General features: G+C 41.8%; 1 protein-coding gene across 3 annotated transcripts in view; it reads left to right on the top strand.

The window, feature by feature from the left end:
- MYO1D (myosin ID) overlaps positions 1-17774 on the top strand; it is a 344440-nt gene that overhangs the window by 101407 nt on the left and 225259 nt on the right. For all 3 annotated transcript variants that reach the window (XM_029211074.1, XM_029211073.1, XM_029211075.1), the window contains exons 5-11: positions 143-196; positions 1370-1465; positions 5392-5508; positions 7130-7333; positions 11883-12028; positions 12110-12224; positions 16722-16892. In XM_029211074.1, coding sequence (XP_029066907.1) covers positions 143-196; positions 1370-1465; positions 5392-5508; positions 7130-7333; positions 11883-12028; positions 12110-12224; positions 16722-16892 — 903 coding nt within the window. The remainder of the gene's footprint in view (positions 1-142; positions 197-1369; positions 1466-5391; positions 5509-7129; positions 7334-11882; positions 12029-12109; positions 12225-16721; positions 16893-17774) is intronic.

Here is a 17774-nt window from a genome sequence, read left to right as displayed (position 1 = left end):
TCACTTAGTATGGTAATCTCTAGGGCATCCATGTTGCTCCAAATGGCATTATTTCATTCTTTTTTATGACTGAGTAGTATTGCATTGTATATGTGTCCCTCATCAGATTAATGATTTTAATGTGCTTTTTTTTTTTTTCCAGTCTAGAGTGATTGTGCAACAGCCAGGAGAAAGAAGCTTTCATTCTTTCTATCAGGTTAGTAATCTGTTATGCAGATAATCAACCATCTGCTCAGTTGTGCAGGAAATGGATGTTTTTATTTGGGGCTCTCTCCTGTCCTGTGCCTCCCATGCCTCCATTGGCCCGCGATACGTTACACATGTGTGCACACACGCATACACCCTACTCCGTGGGCTTCTTCAGAGACTTGACGAGCATGGCTGTTATAAAGAGCTAGCAGGTGGTTAACCAACCAGGCAGCTGCCTTAGTTGAGCATCCCTTGTGTTTCTTTGCAGTGTAGGTAACATTTTAATGACCCTAAAAGCTTTTGAAATGGTACATTCTGAATATGTTAAATTAATTTTGTCTTATTTTTGAATTGAAGCTTTTGTTCCCATATTGGGGTGTTCCAGAGATGGGAATAGAAATTCAGGTTGTTTTCGTTAAAAAAATCAATTTTAAAAATCCAATAGTTACATCTTTTCAGTAAACCAAAGTGTGCAGTTTAATGTAGAGGATTTAAATGTATTGCCTTCTAAAATGCATGTTCTACGTAGAAGGACTATGTGTATTGTATTTGTGTTTTTGTTGACAATTCGCCATGCCTCCAATAAACTAGCTTTCTACCAAATATAAGAGTTCTGTTCGTTTCAGGAACCTGTGACTTTTTCCGCACTTGAGTGAAAGTGTTGGCATTTGTCTCTGTCCAACACTACAGTCCTGGTTACCCAGTTGTCCTTTCCTGGGATATAGAGATGGATGAGGAGAAGCTGTTTGTTTCCAGTGTGATTCAACATGTGACTGGCCGCTGACACCTCTTAGTTCTGAGGCAATACTGACGTTTTCTGAATTTGAAACATCACCCTATGCTGCCCAGATAACAAGGCTGCTGAACGCGTGACCACCACAGAGCGCAAGCTCCTGTTTTACAAATGGCCGCAGCCAAAGCAAAACCTTTCATGCCAGTTATGTCGTGAAAGGGCTAAGACTTTTAAAGGAACTTTCCTCATGACTGTATAACATCATCACTGATGACGTTGAAGCCATTACCTTCGAGGTTTAAAAAAATAATCTTCAAAGCTAGGAACAGGAGGACCTAAGTGAATTAGCCCAGAAAATGAAAAAAAGCTAGGCTACCAGTAAGAATACATGGCGTGTTGGGTTCAGGATGTATTTTGCTAACTTATTTTTAATTAAATATTTTTCAGCTACTCCAAGGAGGTTCAGAGCAGATGCTCCGCTCTCTGCATCTCCAGAAATCCCTTTCATCCTACAACTACATCCATGTTGGAGCCCAATTAAAGGTAAGAGTTTCCTTTTTGAGATGATTCAGAAATAGAATCAGAGAATCAGAAGGGACATTAAATAATTATCTGGTCCAGGCAGCTGCCTTTAGGCAAATGAATGGCTCTTTTATTCTATTCTATTTTTAAAATTCTCAGGGACGGAGATTCAATATATTATTGACTCAATAACTTTGCTTCATTACCCATTACTGTATTTTATCACCATCCGATAGGAAAGAAGTTTCTCTCTTATGATCTTGTGGGGTTTTTTAAAATTTTTAATCCTATTACTTTTATTTTGACGCTATAAAAATATTGTTACAAGTAGGAAATCCACCGCAAAAGAAGGTACCATGTCATTTGGCCAAAGGCAAGTTGGTAAGACAAAAGAAAGTTTAAAAGCACTGTGGTTAGAAATCAATCAATCAATCAATCAATAAAAGCACTGTGGTTGAACATGGATATCAAAGATTGCCATTCACTGTTTTTTCCAATAATGATTTTGATGTACTCTAGAAATAGTTTTGTGACCCTTGGAGCATTTCTATTCAGCCTTCAATTTTGTTCCATTTTTTTCCCCTTCCTTTGCATGTAAGCCCTTGCTCACACATATGCAGATCTTTTTGCCCTTTTATTTCTAATTAGTTTTCTGCTATATATATAATACAATTTCTGCTAGCCATTTTATAGCTAATCCTAGTAATATAGTAGCTTATTGATGATAGGTTATAAAACAGTAATTGCAGTGTTATCCAATTTTGTTGGGGGAAAGGTGTGTGTGTGTGTGTGTGTGTGTGTGTGTGTGTGTGTGTGTGTTATACACACACACACACACACACATAGGCATACACACACACACACACACATATACACACACAGACATACATGAAATAAGATTTGGAGGGAAATGCACCAGGGTTTTACTTGTTTACTCTGGATGGATGAGATTATGGATATTTGTGTTCTGCTTTTTCCTCATTTCACATCTTTTCTATAATTGAAAATGCACAGCTTTTGTAGTTGGGGGGAAAATAAAAGAATTTATAAAAGGAAAGAATCTAGATGTGGGAGGTGTTTCTTTTTTTTTTTTGTAATTTTTGCTCTTCATCTTAAGCTAATTATACCTGCATTACTGGTTTAATGGTATTTTTATTATTGTGCATATAAATAAATGATATTTAGCGTTTTGCAATTAATTTTCCATTGTTTGAAATTTAAGTTGCATGAATTTTTTACTTTTATAGTCATCTGAGAACAGGATGTTTGGCTGAAAATTGATTGAAAGCAAACAAAACACCAGAAGGCAATACTCCAGCTTTCTGAGAATAGGTCAGAGGTACTCTAAAGATGTATAAAGGATTGTAAAATCAACACTTAAAAAGCCAGTGACTGAAAATATTCTTTTTAAATCAAATTGTCTTATTGACCAAGTGGCTTTTGACCCGGTCATGTAGAGCCCCACAGAAAGCAAGTATTAAATAAACATTTAGCCTTTTTTTCAAAGCTAAATTTAGCTTAGGTTCCCTTTCCATCAAAGTTTTCCATTCCTATTCCTCCCCCTCCTTTTTTTCTGCCTCTCTAATAAAAACAAAGAAGCAATACATGATCACAGTCAAAACCTAAAATAAAGATGAACCAAAAGGAAATAAAAATATGCTAAAGCTCACCATGCAGAGATAATTATTGATAACAACAGTTTATGTGTATATATTTATTCATGGACTCATAACAAATCCTGATGAAATAAACCTTTTATTAGATTATAATGTAATCATTAATACCTTCCCATGTAAACAAATATAAATTAATAGAATGATTTTAGTAACTATAAAGTATTGCACTCTGTGTATCATACTTTTACTTAGCTATTCTAAAATATAGGACTCATGTACAATTACGACCCTGTGGGTTGCAGTAAGGTAAGACCCAATTAAAAGTCACCCAAAACAATAAGGAACTTGGTTATCTCACGTAACAAGAAGCCCTAGGATGGGGCAGTTCCAGACGTGGTTAATTCCGTGCCTTAACGGTGTTGATAGGGACCCAGACGTTCATTTGTTTCTCCCACTTACCAGTTCTACCATCGTCACTGGATCGGGCCGGTCTGCTACAGCTGATTTTCCTCATGGTCCCCAAATGGCAGCAGCAGTTCTAGGAGTCACAGGCAGAGGAAACGTTCCTGGCCGTAATCCTTGATAAGCTAGGGAAACCTCATGTCTTATGGACCAGAATGGCATCACATGCCCGTGGCTGACCAATCACTTGGTAAAGGGAATAAGGTCCCTGTGATTTGTTTAGACCAACGAAGATTTACCTCCTGAGGCTGGCACCAATTCTGAAGAACGGGTGCACTCAGGGAGGGGTAAACAAATCAGGGTCCTATCAACAAGAAGGAGGCGGGGCTGGGGAATGCCTGTTAGGTAAGCAGCTGACAGTTGTCCTCAGGAGGACACGTAGACTTTGTGTCTGGTTTCTTTGCAGTTTCGACATGGTTGCAACATCTAGTAATAGTAATATCTGATACTCAAGTGCTTTTTATGTGCTAGGAGCTAGGGAGGTGCTTTATATAAGTTCTCATTCCATTCCCACAACAACCCTGTAGGAAAGGTGTTATTATGCCCATCGTACCCACGAGGAAATTGAGACTTTACAAGGTTGACTGTCTCACTCAGAGAGCTGGGAGGGGGAAGAGCTTGCCTGGTTGTGTCCTGGACGTTAGAGGAACACGTGCTCATCAGGCAGAGGGGAATCTTCCCTGTGCTCTTCCTTGGCAGGTGAGCATCAGGCCAGGTGTCTGTGTCCCGGCCAGAGCAGAAACTCACCAAGGAAGAGATCAGGCCCTGCGCAGGTGCTGCTTTGGGAAAACTGCTAAGATAGGCAGTTACCGTTGCTTTATTGTAAATTTTATTGACACACTTGTATTTCCAACCTGAGGGCTACAGATCCTCAAGGCAGGCGATTTATCTTTGAACCCCCGTCTTGGTCTAGCTGGGCTGCTACAACAGAAATACCATAAACTGGGGTGCCTTATACACAACAGAAGTTGATTTTCACAGTTCTGGAGGCCGGGAAGTCCAAGATCAAGGCACCTGCAGAGTCAACGCACGCTTCCTGGTTCAAAGGTGGTGCCTGCTTGCTGTGTCCTCACAGGGCAGAAGGACCAAGGGATCTCTGGGGTCTCTTCTCTATGGGTACCAATCCCATCGTAAGGGCTTCACCCTCAAGACCTAATCACCTCCCAGAGACCCCACCTCCTAACACCATCACCTTGGGGGTTAGGATTTCAACATACGAATTTGGGGGTTGGGGGACAGACATTTATTCTACGGCAGCACTTCTGTGCCATTTAAAGATCTGACTTGCTGAATGTTTGTTGAATGCCTGAAAAAGTGACGTGATAGTCCCAGACCATTTCCTAGCTTGCTGAACGATCAAGGCAGGCCCCTTGGCTTTGGGAGGCCCGCTCTTCCCCACCCGTGGAGTAGAAAGCCTGACCGTACACATGTGGGAGTGTTGTTTCCAGCCAGGACAAGACTAATTGTGGAACAGAAAGCCACAGACGACAGTAGGTAGCCAGGCGTATGTCTCGGAGGCTCCGTCAGTCAAGAGTTTCCATTTGTGGTCTCACATCTCATGCCACTTCCTCCACCCATCCTGGAGCTTCTCTGAGCCAGCTCAGGACTTGCTTCCACACCGAAGTTTCCAGAAATGTTCCTGGTGCTTGTCTTAGGTGACGGCGACTCTCACAGTTGGGCATTGTGGGTGCTGCGTTATGTTTCTACCCCCGAAACCATTTTTATTTTCTTTGAATACCCATCATCCCTTCAATGACTTACTCCAAAGACATCAAGACCTTGGCTACACTTGAATTTAGTCTCATAGTTTTTGGATGTTAATGCTCACATGCAGTGTCTGTGACCTCAGTTTCCTGTTTTCATTCCTAGTCGTCTATCAATGATGCTGCAGAATTCAAGGTAGTAGCTGACGCCATGAAAGTCATTGGCTTCCAGCCCGAGGAGATTCAAACGGTGTATAAAATTTTGGGTACTATTCTTCACTTGGTGAGTGGGGACGCCTTTCAGAATTCTTCGCACCTCCCTGTGGGACTAGGATGTTCTTTCAGAAGGTTTGGGGTTTTGTAAAAAGTAATTTATGTAGAGAAAATTCCTCTGACATTTTGAAGAAATTTACTCTATCTGTAGTTTCCTCCTACGTGTTCTAATAATATGAGGGATTTTCCAAGCCACCGTGGGTTTTGAGACTGTGGCTTTAGTTCGTTCACTGCCTTTCTGGTATGTCAGACTTCGAACTGGTTAATTTCAAAGGTAAAAGAGTTCAGCAGTGATGTGACCACCAGTGGGATAAGCTAAAATCTTTTGAACGGAGCAAATTTCTAAAGGCATTTGAAACATAGAATCATAGATTTCTAGAACTAGAATTTTGGTGATCTCCTTTTATAGACTGGAAATGACTGGCTTAAAAGCACATCCAGTTCATTGCAGCCAACACCACGGACCACCCTGGCCCACTTATGCCCAGGTTATTTTCCACACATCACACCAACCTTAGAAGTAAAGAACCATCAGCCAGAGTCCTCTCATTACTGTCTATACGATTAGAGATGTTGAAAACATAATGAACATGCAACCTGGTAGTAAATGAGTGACAACATGGATACAAATCTGGAATAAAAACGACCTTTCGCTTTCCTGTGGCGAGATTTAACTCTTAAGTGAATCAGAAATACACAGGACCTATATGAAAAATATTATATAGCAGTATATAAACAATCTCTTAAATGTTCCTGACTAGGAAGACTTTAACATTCTAAACTGTCTCATTCTTTCAACTAGTTTTTAAATACGGTGCTACAATAATCCTTCAGAATCCAAAGAGGAATTTTGTTTTTCAGTTGACGTAATGATTCTAGAATTTACCTAGAACAATAAACATGTAAGAAGGTCGAATAAAATGTGTTAGAGTAGTAGGGTAGGGGGCGCAGGGGAGGGGAGGCACGACTAATTCCACCAGGTTTAAAATGATAGTAAAAGCCACAGATTAGTTCATGTGCTGGACACCTGGTAGGCGGCTAATAAGTATTTATTGCCTGTTGAATGAGTGGAATATAAACAGACTCAAAAACTTGGTGGAAATTAATATGTAATGAAGGTAATATTTCAAATCAGGAGGAAAAGCTAGACTAGTCAATGAATGGTGTGTCGGAGCAACTAACCATCTGAAAAAATAAAGTTAAATTCTTACTTTACACCACATACCAACATACATCCTGGTGGATAAAAAGCTTAAATGTAAGAATAGCCGTATGAGGAATAGAAGAAAACATTCAATATTCATAAAATCTTCAGAGTAGGAATGATCTAAGTATAACACCGAAGAAAAACCCTGAAGCTAATGATTCATAGATCTGACTACATAAAAACGTAAAATTTCCGTCCATCAAAAACATATGCTGAAAATTAAAGTATACATGAGTGTCTGGAGAAGGAAAAAATGCATAAAACACTAGGTTTTTATATGTTGAGATATTAACGTATTTAGGAAAATAGGCGCTCCAAACAAGGTCCCTTGGAATTCTCTCTTAAACTAGCAAATATATCCCTGACATCGTGTTTCAGAATCTCACTGGAAGTGGCGTGTCTTGGTTTTTCTCTTCTGATACAGGGAAATTTAAAGTTTGTAGTGGATGGTGACATGCCTCTGATTGAAAATGGCAGGCTTGTATCTATCATAGCAGAATTGCTGTCCACCAAGACAGACATGGTTGAGAAAGCCCTCCTTTACCGGACGGTGGCTACGGGTCGTGATATCATCGACAAGCAACACACAGAACAGGAAGCCAGCTACGGCAGGGATGCCTTCGCTAAGGTGGGATTTTAAAGGCGCTGTGTCTGCCTTGTGAGGGTTCTGGTACCAAAATTTCTAACATCGTGGGGAGGAGGTTGTTTCCATACACCACCAGCTCCCTGTGATGCCAGCTGGATGTCCTACAGTTTAACTCGATTCTAACACTGTCTACCGGAGATAGTATCATAGTATCACACCCCACAGGTTAAGGGCTCAGTCCCACAAGCCTGTCCCCCAACACACACACACACACACACACACACACACACACACATGCGCGCGCGCGCGCATGCTTACCACGGGTGCTTCTGACCAACCAGCTATAGATGGGAAGTACCAACAGCCTCCTCCTTGGATTCCATTAATTGCTAGAGTGGCTCACAGAACTCAGGGAAACATTTACTTACATTTACCGGTTATTAAAGGATATGATAAAGGATACAGACCAACAGCCAGATGAAGAGATTTATAAGGCAAAGTCTGGGAGGGTCCCGCGAACAGGGGCTTCTGTCCCCGTGGAGTTGGCGTACATCACCCTCCCAGTGTGTGGATGTGTTCGCCAACTGGGAAGCTCCCAAACCCTGTACTTTGGGGATGTTATGGAGCTTCCTCATGTAGGCACGGTCAATTATTAACTCCATTTCCAGCCCCTCTTCCCTCTCTGGAGGATGAGAGGTGGGACTGGAAATTCCAAGCTTCTGGTCATGGCTTGGTGTTTCTGGTGCCCAGCCCCCAGCTAGGAGCACACTCAGAGTCACCTCCGTAGAGTAAAAATGCTCCTAATGCTTTTATCACTCAGAAATTTACAAGGGTTTTAGGAGCCTCGGGTCAGGGGTGGGGTCCAAGACAAATATCAGAACAAGAGATGCTCCGAGTGTCCTTATCACTTAGGAAACTACAAGGGTTTCAAGAGCTCTGTGCCAGGAACCAGGGGCAGAGACCAGTATATTTTCTATTATCTCACAGCCTGGTGTTGATCTCAGTTTCATTTTTAGTGAAATTCTATGAGGAGGTGTTCAGACGTTCCTGGAAAGTAGGTTAAGCCTTTTGAAACCAGAGTGGTACTTTTTGACCAGCACGGTCTCAGCACCCCATGGCTGTGAGCATCGCTGCCAGAAACATTCTCAGAAAAGCAGAAGCCGACTGACTGGGGAGCTCAGGGCCCCTCGCTTGCACAGGCCCCTTTTGTGGCCCTTCGTTTTGCTTTCCTCACTCGATAATGCTTCGTGCAAGTCTCCTTCAAGCCAACTGGTGGACCCATTGTTTTAGTGTCTGTGTGGTGATGGGACCATAATTTATTAACCATCCACCTCTTATGTCATTCACCTTGTTGCCTTTTTTTTGCCACTACAAACAATGCTGCAAATTCTTGTCCATCTTTCCTTACACACCAGTGCTTTTATTTCAGTTAGATGGCTTCCCAGGAATGAGCAGGTCAAAGGACACCCTGATCTGAAGCTTTAAGTGACTGATTTTCTGGGTGTACCGTGATACCTCATTGTTACTTTAGTTTTCATTGCTAGTGTATTTGAGCATCTTTTCCTATTTTTGTAAAGTATTTACATCTGTTTTGAGAATTGCTTGGGTATATGTTTGTACATTTTTCTTTGGGGCTGTTATCTTTTTATTGTCCATTTGTAAGAGCTCATAACTTTAACCTATTGTCTGTTATCCATGTGGCAAATATTTTATTTTCCCAAGTTTACATTTTCTCTTTTTCTTGTTTGCTGGTTGATTAGGTTGCTACATATTCCATTTTTTTACTCTTGTAAACCTCTTGCTTGGTTTTTAGTCTTCAGAGGAATTCGAATTTATCCAAATGCAATGGAGAGTGGCATTTTTTTTTTTTTCTTTTTTTTTTTTTTTGTGGTACGCGGGCCTCTCACTGTTGTGGCCTCTCCCATTGCGGAGCACAGGCTCCGGATGCGCAGGCTCAGCGGCCATGGCTCACGGGCCCAGCCGCTCCGCGGCACGTGGGATCTTCCCGGACCGGGGCACGAACCCATATCCCCTGCGTCGGCAGGCGGACTCTCAACCACTGTGCCACCAGGGAAGCCCGAGAGTGGCATATTTTAAGCAGAGGCAATGTCATCAAGTTTGAATTTTTAAAATGATGGCTCTGACCTTAGTATGAGAATCTTATGGGGCTCTGACCTTAGTATGAGAATCTTATGGAGCAGTGGGTAGGGCAAGGGTGGAAGCAAAGAGACCAATTAAGAGGATATTTCAGTAATCCAGGAGGATGACGATAGCAGCTTGGACAGGGAAAGTAGCAGTGGAAATGGGGAAAAGAGGATGATTTGAGACAAACTGTATCTGGAGAATAAAATCCACAGGACCTGTTGTTCTGGGGATGATGGAATCAAAGATAATTTCTGACATGGTCCAACCCACCTCTTCTGTCTCATTTCCTGCCATATTCCAGACTCGTTTCTCCCCTTTACCACATTAGACTTCTCTCAGGCCTTACATGTTGTCTTTATCCCTTTATCCTTCCAGCCACAGGGCCTCTGCACATGCTGTTTCCTCTGCCTGGATTGTTCTTCTCTCCCCTCTCACCTGGTTAACTCTTACCATCCTTCTGATCTCAGCCCACTTTCTCAGAGAAGCCATCCCTGGCCTTTCTGAACACTGAACAGGTTGAAGTCTCCTCACATCCCATGCACCTCATCTGTGCGTGCTTGTGTGTGATTTTCCTTCACTCTACTCCCTGAGCTCCTTGGAGACAGAGACAGTGTTCATGTTACTTGGTACAGTATCTCCCACAAGCTGCACAGAGCAAGTACCCAGCAAACATTTAATGAGCGAATGAATCCCCAAGTTTCTGTTTCTATTTATTTACGGTTAAAAGTTGGGTAGGAAGGACTTCCCTGGTGGCACAGTGGTTGAGAATCTGCCTGACTATGCAGGGGACACGGGTTCGAGCCCTGGTCCGGGAAGATCCCACATGCTGCAGAGCAACAAAGCCCGTGCACCACAACTACTGAGCCTGCGCTCTAGAGCCTGCGAAGCCACAACTGCTGAGCCCGTGTGCCACAACTACTGAATTCTGCGCACCTAGAGCCAGTGCTCCTCAACAAGAGAAGCCATTGCAATGAGAAGCCTGCACGATGCAACAAAGAGTAGCCCCCGCTCGCCGCAACTAGAGAAAGCCCGTGTGCAGCAACAAGGACCCAACGCAGCCAAAAATAAAAATAATTAATTAAATTAAAAAAAAATGTTGGGTAGGAACAGTTTTAGGAGGTGGGAAGATCAAGAGTCCAGACAGGACATAAGTTTGAGACAGCTGTGAGACATCCAAGAGTATTGTCAGGTAGGCAGTCAGACACGGGAGCCTGGAGCTCAGAGGAGAGGTCTGCATTCAGGTGATACGTTTGGGGTAATATTATATCACCGTTCTTTAACGTTGTATGAAATGACTTAAAGGGGAGGAGATAGGGAGTGAAGAGGAGAGGACTAGGGAGAGCTCCAGCTTTTAGAGATCAGGTAGAGGAGGAGACCTCCTAAAGGCCGCTGAGGAGGGGCAGCCAGTGAAATAAGAGGAAAACTAAGAAAGTGCGGATTCAGGACTTCCCTGCGGGTCCAGTGGTTAAGACTTCACTCTTCCACTGCAGGGGACGTGGGTTTGATCCCTGGTTGGGGAACTAAGTGCCCGCATGCCACCTGGCATGGCCAAAAACCAACCGACAAACAAGAAAGTGTGATATTACGAATCCCAGAGAGCAGAATGTTTCAAGACAAGAGTAGGAAATTGGGTTGAGTGATGCTGAGTATCTGAGTAAGATGTCCCTGTAGAGGTACAAGAAAGGGTCCATATAGAGGTGCTTGGGGTCCTTGATGAGCCATTTCAATGGAGTCATGAGAGAGAAGTGAAGACTGGAGTGGCTGGAAGCGTAAAGGGGGGAGGGGGAGGGGAGGAATGGAGGTGATGTGTATGGATGTGTGTAGGTGAAGAGAGCGGGTTGCTGGAGGGAGATGTTAAGGAAAGGTTTTCTAAAGATGTGACATTGCAGCGCACGTTTGTGTCAGGATGTGAATGTGTGTGAGTGTGTGGTGCCTTTGTCCCTGTGTGTGTTTGCGTGTGTATCCTTGCGCATTGACTGTGTATTTGATTCTCAAGGAATTTGAAATGGTGGCCTTTTGGCTCAGATCTTTATTTAGCATTATAAACCAATGTTTATATATTTAGAATCCATAGGGCATAGAACTCATTGGTTCTCTGCTTTTTATAGTTGATGAGATTAAAGTAAAGCCATGAAGTGACTTATATGAGGCAGTAGGCAAATTATGGGTCTTAGCAGGGCACAGAAACACACCTAAGGAATGTTGTTGGAATTCAACACATGTAGTGAGCCATAATAATCTTTTAAAACTCCAACCATCATGCTACGTCGTATAATTTTTAAACAGATGATCTGCATTTTTCAGCTTAGAGGATTAACAGCTATGCTAAATGGTAAGGAGGAGGTCAGTACGAATTTAATTCAATAGGAATTTAAAACTTATCACAAACCCAAACAGGGGACTCATTTCCAATGGGCAAGAATTTACGGTGTCATTTTCATCACAGGCCATATATGAGCGCCTTTTTTGTTGGATTGTTTCTCGCATCAATGATATTATTGAGGTCAAGAACTCTGACACCACCATCCACGGGAAGAACACGGTTATAGGTGTCTTGGATATCTACGGCTTTGAAATCTTCGACAACAACAGGTAAACCGGATAAGGTACTGAAAACCCTATTGTTTATTTTTTTTTTATTTGTTTGAGCCTAATTGATTCCTTTTCTTGCAGCTTTGAACAATTCTGCATCAATTACTGCAATGAGAAGCTCCAGCAGCTGTTTATTCAGCTGGTCCTGAAGCAAGAACAGGAGGAGTACCAGCGGGAAGGGATCCCCTGGAAGCACGTGAGTGGACTCGTACAGACTGTTCACGATAACGTCAACTCTTAGCATCCTGGGTACCTGCTGATCTTCTTGGGTGCTTGAAACACCTAAACCTTAGCTTTCCTTTTCAGGGTATTGAAATATTACAGTTCATTTTCAGGGTTGATAGGTGGGATTTCTCTAATTTGGTCGACTGTCTGGTTGGTGCCCAGAAAAGGCTGAGTTGAAAATCAGTAAACTTATGTTCACTTTACAGCTGATGCCACGTAGTTTTTTTGATTCACATCTGTTAGAGTTTAGCATCATTTATAAGTTATTCAGGGCAGCAACTTATGCCTTCAATTGGCTGAACTTTGCTTCCAAACTGAGTTTCTTCCCCTTCCTTCTTTCTTTTTTTGCTCTTATTTCCCCTTTTTTCTTCTCCTACTTTGTAAGCCAAGTGGCATTTTATTGTCTTTGGTTAATGAGGTTCGTATTCCCTGAAACCCATGCGTGAAAACAGCTGTATTAACTTTGATTTCCATTTACTTTCCTTTGTGTCACACAACAGTTATCACCTCTCTTCTCCTGGCTCTCTGTGAACTTTGTATTTGTCACTAGTCCAATAAGATACAGCCAGACAGTATGATTGATGCAGGGTGCAATACCACAGATCACAGCTAAGAACATGACAGTTAGACCTCCTGTTCACGATAGAAATGGGACCTTGTAATTTTCTTTGAAATTTGTATTTTTGAACAATTTTGAGGACAGACAAAAAAAATCAAAAACTTCTCTGAGTTTCCATAAATTTCTGTGTTTATCCTTTTGCCAAATAGTATAGATAATGAAGTCCGTATTTGTATTTTGATATCCAGTGTGAGCAGTAAAAAGCTATTCGAAATGCTGTATTTAAATTACTTTTATATTCCTTCCCATCTTCCTACTTTCCATCTCCTCTCATTCAGAAAAAGGAGATACTGGTATGATAACTAGCTTTCCTGCTTCAAATTTCTTCTTTGCCTTCCATCCATCGTGTGTTAAATGTTAGAATACCGTAACAATTTTGTTCAAGTATAGTAGTATGAATTCTACATATTTACAAATAAAGCAAAGGGTGTATTATTACTTTTTAATAGGAAGACCTACAGTTTTGATTTAAAGAGTGAAGTCTCATTGCATATTTAAGATGTAATTCAATTCAGTTAAGTTTACATGCAGCTTTCTTAGAACGAATCTGTTGCATAACATAATACACAATTATAACTGGGGCTTAGGTTTTTATAGCAAACTTAATCGTAAAACTTGTTATTCAGATGTGGTTCAGAGATACTGGTCCAAAATATCCTTTAACAATCAGAATATCAAATTCCACAGGCATAGTTGATAAAGGGAAAAGTCAACAGTTGCAGGAGACTATTCCAAGCATCTGAAAAAGGAGTAAAAGCCCTTTAAAACAATTCTTAGTGAAATAAAGCAAGAAAAATGTGACCTAGAGGTAACAGAAAGCTCACTCCAAAATAATAGTTACTGAATACAGCCCGGGTCCCCAAATTAGAATCTCCATTCTGGGCAAGTATTTCCTTTAAAAACCCCTAACTTTAGAACATAGTGATTAATTAAAAAAAAAAATTTTATTATGGAAAATTTCAAGCACACATAAGAGCAGAGGTCACAATATAATAAACTCCTTGTACCCATCACTCAGTTTTAATAGTTATCAGGGAGTTGCCAGTCTTGTGTCATCTGTACCCCACCCACCCCCAGATTATTTTGAAGCAAATCTCAGACATCACATTATTTCATCTGTAAATATTTCAGTGTGTTTCTCTAAAAGATAAAGACTTTTATAAAAAACCATAGGCACGACACCATTATCACACCTAAAAAATTAACAGTAATTCCTTCATGTCATCAAATATGCAGCCAGTGTTCACATTTCACATTTCCTCAATTGTCTTAGAGTTTTTGGTTTTGCTTTTACAGTTTGTTCGAATTTGGATCCAAATAAGTTACTTACGTTGTGATTGGTTGATAGGCCTCTTGAACATCCATCGATTTTCTCCTCTCTCCCCTCCCTCCCCCTCTCTCTCTCTCTCTCTCTCTCTCTCTCTCTCTCTCTCTCTCTCTCTCTCTCTCTCTCTATTTTCCTTGCAATCTTTTGTTGAGAGAATAAGTCATTTGTTCTTTAGAGTTTCCCACTGTCTGGATTTTGCTAATGGGGTTCCCGAGGTGTCACCTAATCTGTTTCTCTGTTCCTTATATGTCTTGTACATTGGTTATTAGATCTAGAGTCTTGACTGGTGTCAGGATCACCGTCTATTTCACAGGTGGTATGTGAACTTCCACCAAGAGATTCATAACGTCTTGTCTCCCTAATTGATTCGCCTTTACATGATTTTGGTGCCGTAGTTTACAAGTCATTTTTAGGTGCTGAGAACTTGACTCTCAGGCACAAAGCTGCTCTATTTGGAGTGAGGATGGGAGCCCCAGAGCCCTGTGCCCCTGAGCCATCCCCTCTCATCTCTCTTTGTCCCCTGCATCCGCTAAGAAACCTCCTGGGAATACCAGGTTGCTGGAAGAACCTAGTTTGAAACCCACGACGGTAAGCAATGTTTGAAGCCACGTTAAACTGTGAACCAGAAGCTGCCTGACTCTTCAGCAAAGACTAATCACTTTTCGTTAGACAGCTGGAATTAGACAGCTGAAATTTGGGGAGCTTAGTTCTCTTGTTCTTGGCACAAAAGACTTAACCTTTAATTCCATAGTCACAAAGTCTACGATTTCAGCTGTTAATTAATACAGAGTTCCTGCTCTTTGAATATTCTAAGGATATTTTTTCCAAAGATAGAAATAACTTCTCTCCATAATGAGAAATGTAATAAGTGCCCACAATAAAAGTGAATACTTAGACCAGGGCTTCTCCATCTCTGTACTAACATTTTAGACCCGATAACTGTTGTGAGTCTGTCCTGTGCTTTGTAGGATGTTAGTAGTATCCCTGGCCTCTTCCCACTGGATGCCAGTAGCATTCTGCTAGTCACGACCACCTAAAATGTCTCCAGACATCGCCAAATGCCCCTGGGGGGCAGAGTCACCCTCTATTGAGAATCACTGATTTAGACAAACCAGAAAAGTATAAGAAACAAAGTTTGCAGAAAAGCCACCCGGTTTGCAGACTTTCAGTCCATGGAATACAGAGGAGGACTTGCAAGACTAGGGATGGAGCTGAAAGCCACAGGCAGATAGCTGGCATGAGCCCTTGGATTTTAAATAGCATTGAACAGGGATCCATGAGACACAGTAATACTCTATTGTGAGTGTGTCGATCTTACAGAAGGTAGTGGGGACAACTCTCAGTTCAAGTACCTCCTCAATGAGGTGGGACACATCAACACACAAGATTAAAATGTATAAGCTGCCCGTCTTCAAATGAGGTACTACAGCTTTCCTGAGTCAGGGCCGTGTGTGCTTTCTGTGTGTATGGTGATATGTATGCTGCAGGCTATCAGAATAGACAGGTGTAGAAGAGGGTTATTACACAGACCTTGTGTGTGCTGAGGTGGCTAAAGAGCATGCAGTTATTTACAACTTTATTCAGCCTTGTGGAAGCAAATGGAAAGCTTATTCTTATCCTTTACGGATACTTATGTCTCAGAATTAAATTTTTTATATTGTACCCTGGAAACCTCTGTTAGACCCGTATGTGCTTTTTAACTTTTGGAAAACTGAAGGAGATACTCTTTGGGATTTTTAGTCAGCCAGGGCCGTGTGACTAAAAATGCAAGTTCTCGGAAACACCTTAACTCCATCAAGTTCAGTATCAGTGAATACTTCAAGGTTATTTGTTGGTACTTAGTGGAATCTGGGTCTTGCGGTTAACAGCCAACAGATTGAGGGACTGAGGGTCTGATGAATAAGATTAGGTGCAGGATATGAAGACAGGATTAAAACAGGAGTTAGCGAAGGGAGAAACATTATCTACTTTATCATTTTTGCCTGGATCTGTACTCATTTAAGACAAAATGTTTTATGATAAAAAGTCCACAAATACATTTTTTAAAATAAATTTATTTGTTTGTTTTTATTTTTGGCTGTGTTGGGTCTTCGTTGCTGGGCACGGGCTTTCTCTCGTGGCGAGCAGGGGCTACTCTTCCTTGCGGTGCGCAGGCTTCTCACTGTCGTGGCCTCTCTCGTTGCGGAGCACGGGCTGTAGAGCGCAGGCTCAGTAGCTGTTGCGCACGCACTTAGCTGCTCCTCGACATGTGGGATCTTCCCTGGCCAGGGTTCGAGCCCATGTCCTCTGCATCGGCAGGCGGATGCTCAACCACTGCCCCACCAGGGAAGCCCCACAAATACATTTTTAAAAAAACCTCTGTTAGAATGTGTGCTCATTTTAGCGTTATCCCTCATTAGTGTCGTTCACCTCTTTGACGCCAAAGTGATTTAAGTTCCTGATACATATGGAGGCATTGCTGTTGCACCTGTTCCCCTGGTTTCCGGTTCCCTCTGGAATTGCCACTTTGCTGTGTCCTACAGATTGATTACTTCAACAATCAGATCATCGTGGACCTCGTGGAGCAGCAGCACAGGGGCATCATTGCCATCCTGGATGACGCCTGCATGAATGTCGGCAAAGTCACCGATGAGATGTTCCTGGAAGCGCTTAACAGTAAATTGGGCAAACATGGTCATTTTTCCAGCCGAAAGGTAGTGTGTATAATGAGAACTTCCTCTCGCTTTGATCATTAAGATTTTCCTCATTGTTTGACAGAACTAAATGACTTTATATGTTGGGTTGAAAGAATGTCCACTCAAGTGAGAAGGACCACAAACATCCATGAAATGATGTATTGCTGTGGATAAATTCTGCCTTTCTGGTGTATAGGATAGCGAGATTGATAGACATCATAATGTCCAGGAGAGGGAGCTCTAGACTATTCAATTTGCTAGAGGTAGGAAAAATGAACATGATTCTTTAGAAAGCATGATGTCATTTATAACCAATAGACACAGAGTCCTTGTTCATGTGCTAGGATTTTGCTCCTGCATCTGATAATTCTGGCACTGAAAATAGCTTTTGTCCTTGACTTTTTACTGCAATCCTCAGTTATAAAAATGTAGTATGTGTTTTCTGCTGTAGTTCTTCCGACTACGTGACTTCCTTGAAAACAGAGAAATTCCAGCTGAAATCCTAGCGTTACAAGGCAGCCCATTCCTTAAATGAATGGTTATCCTTCTTAAGTCCCTAGTTTTCACATTCTAAAAATGTTATAAGCAGATCGTATCTCCATGATAGGTGGTGGCAGTCGTGGTTATCCGACATTTGTGCTGTGCCTTGCATATAGTACGTTCGCCATAATACTTGGCATAGAAGAGACACGCCATCACCCCTAGGTGTTCCCTACAAATGTAGGCTTGTCTAGCAACCATAAGCTGAAGGACAAACAGGCCCCATTCTTCTTCACTTCCAGAAGGAAAGGGGCCAACGTTTCTGCTCCTCCATAATTCCATATAAATCTATGACCCGCTGCCACTTTTTAGCATGGATAAATCTGTATTCTGACTTTGTCCCTTCTGAAATTATGTAGT

The sequence above is a fragment of the Monodon monoceros genome, unplaced genomic scaffold, assembly GCF_005190385.1.
Source record: "Monodon monoceros isolate NGI ecotype Baffin Bay Population unplaced genomic scaffold, NGI_Narwhal_1 Super_Scaffold_9, whole genome shotgun sequence".
Classification (NCBI taxonomy): Eukaryota; Metazoa; Chordata; class Mammalia; order Artiodactyla; family Monodontidae; genus Monodon; species Monodon monoceros.
This window is presented reverse-complemented; position numbering and strand designations above follow the sequence as displayed.